At 38.5% G+C, this 6,099-nt stretch overlaps 1 protein-coding gene across 7 annotated transcripts in view; it reads right to left on the bottom strand.

The window, feature by feature from the left end:
- Positions 1–108: 108 nt before the first annotated feature.
- sema4ab (sema domain, immunoglobulin domain (Ig), transmembrane domain (TM) and short cytoplasmic domain, (semaphorin) 4Ab) overlaps positions 109–6,099 on the bottom strand; it is a 36,925-nt gene continuing 30,934 nt past the window's right edge. For 6 of the 7 annotated variants that reach the window (XM_061897413.1, XM_061897412.1, XM_061897414.1 and 3 more), the window contains exon 15: positions 109–2,705. In XM_061897413.1, the coding sequence (XP_061753397.1) occupies positions 1,909–2,705 (797 nt within the window). In that variant the 3' untranslated portion in view covers positions 109–1,908. The remainder of the gene's footprint in view (positions 2,706–6,099) is intronic. The other variant, XM_061897415.1, reaches the window with a different exon arrangement.

Below are 6,099 nucleotides of genomic sequence, written 5' to 3'. Positions count from 1 at the left end.
GAACTGCTGGAAACTTTTGCATTGTGTCATTTTTCCCCCATCAACATGTCTCGTCTTGTCTCGCCTTTCTGGTAAAGGCTATCGCTTTAAAAAGGCCCACAAACAGTGTTTTGAGGCTGATGCCTTTAATGAACTCCGCGAGTGGTTATTTCCAAACACAGGACCCAACACACCACGATTGGAATGTGTCTTAGTGAGAACAAGTGATGCTTGTCCTAAAAAAAAAGGCAAGACAAAGGCATACAAAAATCCTAACAGAATACCGACTAGTACAAACTATTTGGTCCTGATTCACCACAGAGAAGTGTAATGTCCACTAACATTAGTCACCCTGATTCACAACATTAAAACGGTTTGAAATTCACAAGACTGTGTGTACTTGAAGTGGTAGAATAATCACATTATCGGGTCCAAAAGTGTCATTCCTTAGTGTGGCCAAGGCACGTGTGCAAAGCTATCCCTAGATTAGACAGCTGCTGTTGCAATGATTATAAAACACGGGAATTTAGTAGGAAATCATACCACAAAAATTAAGCTCCATAAGAATGAATCCCACAAAAACTAATACATTACTTTTTTCATTGTACTGAATCCTACTAAACTCTGGCGCTTTGTATTATTATCTGTTAAAAAAGTGTACCTGTTGCAGTCACATGGCATCAAATACGTATTACAAACATTTATATTGCAACCACTCGGCATCTTGGGAAACAAAAAAGTTGTATTACAGCCACACTGAAAGGAGAAATGAATACAACAATTACGTCATGAAATAGCGCTGTGATTGCAAGAATAAAGTACAAATATTACAATTATAATACATTGACAACAACTACATGAATCACAATTTCATGAGAATAATGTCAAATTATTATAAGAATAAAGTATTAATATTAGGAAAAGTACATACTTAACAATATTGTTTTTCTCATATTTAAAAAAAAAATTAGACAAAAAATTCATAATTATTCAATTTTTTCTGCCTCATATCAATGACTCTATTCACCTATGTAAAATTGGGCCCCTTATCATTACGAATATTTAAATAACATCCAAACCAGTCCCACTTGTTTGTGCTGCAAACATTTTCTGTCTATCCATCCATCCATTTCTACCGCTTATTAAAGTCTTAATGTTATTAAAGTTCTATTATACATAAACAACGCCCCTACCTTGTCAAAATCTTCCCAAAACCTGTCCCATTTGTTTGTGCTACATTAGTGCTGCGAAGAAAAATAGTTAAACTATTATAGTTTTTATGTTATGGAGCTTGCGATAAGGTGGCGACTTGTCCAGGGTGTACACCGCCTTCCACCCGATTGTAGCTGAGATAGGCAACAGCGCCCCCCCCCGTGATCCCAAAGGGAATAAGCGGTAGAAAATGGATGGATGGACGTTATGGAGCTATTTATGGATGACAACACATTAATAACATTAAAACTGTAAAATGTTAACATAAAAATTCATAGTAAGACAAACAAAATTCGCAGCATAAATGTTAGGGAGAAGTTTGGGGAGATTTTGACAAGGTGGAGGTCACTGGTTATGAATACTAAAACATTACTAATATAAAAACTAGTAGTTTAATGTGATAGTTTATTAGCAAAATATTTTTGCAGCACAAACAAATTGGACACGTTTGGGTAGATTTGGTGGCTGGATGACACCTCACTAGTCGGAAAATGTATTTTATGATAGCAAGTAAATTTTCACAGCACAAAGTGCTGTTTAATATTTGCAATGATAAGGCTAACTACTTTACAGAGGTATTATATTCTTGCAAATTATTATTTTCCTCATATTAAAACTTTTTTCCCTAGTCAGTGTGGCCCTAATATTCCTTTGTATGTGTGTTGACATTAGTACTGCAGTCCTTCGTACTATCGCGTTCCCAACAGTAATACTCACTCAGATGGGCGTGTTGGGCAAGTGGCCGTTGGAGCCCGTGAGCGCTCCGTTACAGAGCATGCCACTGGCCGCTCCGCCATGCTGCATGTGTCCGTTGCATTTCCTTTGAGACGGGCTCCCCCGCAGGACCTCGTGCTCCACTGGGGAACTTCTGTCCGGATCTTGCCCAGGGGTGCCTGGCGCGTGCGGGACGGTTCGACTGCGCCATCGCTGTTTGGCACTGTAGAGCATGACGGAGACAAGCAGGCTGAGGCACAGCACCAAGAGGATTGACACCACCACCAGCTCCTTCAGGTAACAGGGAGCCGATCCCGACATCAGCGGCTCGCCGTCTCGGAAGGCGGCCTCTTTGGGCGCCGTTTTCACCATCCACAGGGTGAAGTTACTGCCCAGCTGCCCTGCGGTCACATGAGTGTGCCCGCTCATCAGTGTGGGCTCAGCCTGCTTGGACTCTGTCCTCCTGGTCCTGGCTTCCCACTCGGTAGGCGAGGGGAGCGTCTGGGGCCATCCCCTCTTGGTGGGCGTTTGAGGCAGGTGGCTGCTCTTCTGTTTGACGTGGTAGATGGCCATCGTCTGCTGGAAGCCGTTCTCCGTGGACAGGCAGAGGTAGTGTCCCAGTGTGGCCGGAGTGGCCACGAAGCTCAGGCTGCCATCCTCCAGGTGCAGGTATAAATCTGAGGACAGGCGGCTGTTTGGCCGCTCCCAGGACTGGCGAGACAGGCGGGACGCGGCGGGACACTGCAGTCGCACCACCTCGTTTAGAGACACCGACACCAGCTCACCTGTGGGACAGGAAGCTAATATACAGATTACAGCTCAAGGAATCCAATACACCTGCAGCTCCTGCTCTATGGAATGTGCTAGAACAGCCGACTAATGCTAGATGAAAAGCAAGCATGCCATAATGCACTGCTAAAGGTCCCATATTATTTAACAGTAGGGGTGTAACGGTACGTGTATTTGTATTGAACCGTTTCGGTACGGGGGTTTCGGTTCGGCACGCGGGCGTACCGAACGAGTTTGGAAGCAGAAGTCTTCACAAGCTGCTCTGCTTTCTGCCTCTGTCTGAGCAGTGAGCACCCAGCATTGTCCCGCCCACACAACCATCTGATTGGTTACATACAAAGCCAATCAGCAGTGCGTATTCAGAGCGATGTAGTTAATGCTTTAGCGTCGAGCAGAGATATTCGTTTGGCAGGGGAGCAGCGTACTCTACCCAAATTATACTAAACACTTCCCAGTCACAACTACTACAAACATCACTATGAGCCCGTTGACCTTCTAGAAACTTAAACTGCAGCTCAGCTAGCTCATAGTATAGGCTTGAGGCAAAGGCTAATTAGCTTTTAGCGTAACGTTAGCTCATTTTGCTGTGTGTGTGTGTGTGTTAGGGGCAGCAAAGCCCTGTCTGTCTGTTATTTCATTGAACTCCATTGTGTTTAGGGATGAATAGTCTTTCCTATTGCAACTGTACTATTTTTCAGCTATAGTTACATTAATCATTAGTAATGTAGAAGCCTAGTTTTGAATAGCAGGGTCCCTGTTATCACATGATACAAATATTTACATGATAAAAGTCAACTACAGGTTTCCCAAATACAGTAATAAATTAAGCATGATGAGTTGACATTAAACAGTTTCAATGGAAACTGTTTAATGTTGGACTTTTTATATGTAGAAGAAAGGTTTTGTCATTTTATTTAATCAAAGCAACAACTTGAGGCAGTTTAATGTGGATTAACGTGGGCAGAATTATTATAGTTTTCCCCAATGTTAAAAGGATAAAGCCATTGTTTACAAATTTGGTAAATAAATAACCAAAACATTTATATTTTGTTGTTTTCTTACTGTACCGAAAATGAACCGAACCGTGACCTCTAAACAGAGGTACGTACCGAACCGAAATTTTTGTGTACCGTTACACCCCTATTTAACAGTGTACTTAACTGTTTAAAATAAGGCTCAAAGGTCACAAAAAATGTATTATAGGTGTAAAATTAACACTTGATGTTGGTGTGGTGACATTTCAAAGAGGCTTTTAGTAAGCCTAACTGGGAACACAACCTTTTGTGTGTCTGTAACTTTAATGCTAATGTTTGTGTGTCTCAGAGAAGCGATGTGGTTTATTTTATCCACTTTATACCTCTGCACTTGTCCAACATAATGCAATGTAATATAATATAATATAATATAAGTGTGGGTTAGAGTTAAATAACAATACAAAAAAAATCATTACGAATTAGTATAATTGAAATTAATGTAACATAATATAGCATAACATAACAAGGGCCATCAAAAATAACAAGTTAACTCATGTGATTAATCACTAAAAATATTTGCATTAACCATGTATGTAAGCAGAATAATCACGCAATTTATTTTGACCGGACATTCCGCAAATTTCACTTCAGAATACAACCAAACGGCACTTTGGATAAAACTGTTTTGAGCAAATAAATGACATGCATTTAAGTAAAACATTTAAAAAATGCTCCTGTATGACATTCTAACAATAAAATTGCAATAGTTTCCAAATGTCGGACTCTTTTTTTAATAGTTTATTTTAAACTATGCAACCTAGTGTTAACCTGTGATTAATCATGATGAATCCAAATGTAAAAGTGCAATTACTTTGATTGAAAATGTGATAACTTGACAGCACTATATATCATATAATATTAAATAATAGTGTGAATGTTGTCTGTCTATCTGCGTTGGCCCTGCGATGAGGGGCCGACTTGTCCAGGGTGTAGCCTGCCTTCCGCCCGAGTGCAGCTGGGGTAGGCTCCAGCCCCCTCGTGACCCCAAAAAGAACAAGCGTTAGAAAAATGGATGGATAAAATAAGATATTATAAAATAATATTATAAAATGTAATATAAGTATATAATACAGTATATTATAATATATAATAATTAGGGCTGCGAATCTTTTGGTGTCCCACGATTCAATTCAATATCGATTCTTGGGGTCACGATTCGATAATATATCGATTTGATTCGATTCTGTATTCATTTAATACATAGGATTTCAGCAGGATCTACCCCAGTCTGCTGAGATGCAAGCAGAGTAGTAGATCTTTTTTAAAAAAGCTTGTATAATTGTAAAGGACAATGTTTTATCAACTGATTGCAATAATGTAAATTTGTTTTAACTATTAAACGAATCAAAAATATGACTTATTTTATTTTTGTGAAAATATTGGACACAGTGTGTTGTCAAGCTTATGAGATGCAAGTGTAAGCCCCTGTGACACTATTGTTCCTTTTTTTTATTTTTCTAAATGTCTAATGATAATGTCAATGAGGGATTTTTAATCACTGCTATGCTGAAATTATAACTAATATTGATACTGTTGTTGATAATATTCATTTTTATTTCACTACTTTTGGTTTGTTCTGTTGTGTTTGTGTCTTCTCAATTGCTCTGTTTATTGCAGTTCTGAGTGTTGTGGTATTGCTGTGTATTGTTTTGTTGGATTGATTAAAAAAAAAAAATTAAAACTAAATAAATCAATTCTTTTAAAATGAGAATCGATTCGGAATCGCACAACGTTTTCGAATCGATTTTTTACCACACTCCTGATAATAACATAATATAAGTCACACACTAGGTAACATGAAGGAGTGGGACAGGAGGACACAAACGTTAGCAACATTAGCATAGCTATGTTAGCCACATGCTAACATTACGCCCATACTATAACAGCGCCATCATGCTAGTTTACCTCCTTTTTATAATGAAACACAAAATGATCAAACTTACCGCTCCTATTTATGTGGCTGATTTTTAAAAGTGTAGTGAAGCCTGTTTTCTCAAAAGTGAAGCAAACAAGTTTTTTTTAAATATTTTAATATAAATATGTTAAAAAATAACGGACAAGCGGTAGAATATGGATGGATGGATAGTCTATAGCAGGGGTCGGGAACCTTTTTGGCTGAGAGAGCCACGAAAGCCAAATATTTTAATATGTATTTCTGTAAGAACCATATCGTATTTTTTAACACAGAATACAACTAAATTTGTGCATTTGTAAGTAATATAAACATTTTTACAGTATAATAAGTTTCATACCTCTTTTTAATAACTTTGTTATTCTGAAGCTAACCAATAAATAAAATACTTCTTACTATGAATGCGACTTCTTGAACAGGTGCGGTAGAAAACGGATGAATGGAGTAAAATGCATGAGA

Source organism: Nerophis ophidion, linkage group LG04, assembly GCF_033978795.1.
Source record: "Nerophis ophidion isolate RoL-2023_Sa linkage group LG04, RoL_Noph_v1.0, whole genome shotgun sequence".
NCBI lineage: Eukaryota > Metazoa > Chordata > Actinopteri > Syngnathiformes > Syngnathidae > Nerophis > Nerophis ophidion.
This window is presented reverse-complemented; position numbering and strand designations above follow the sequence as displayed.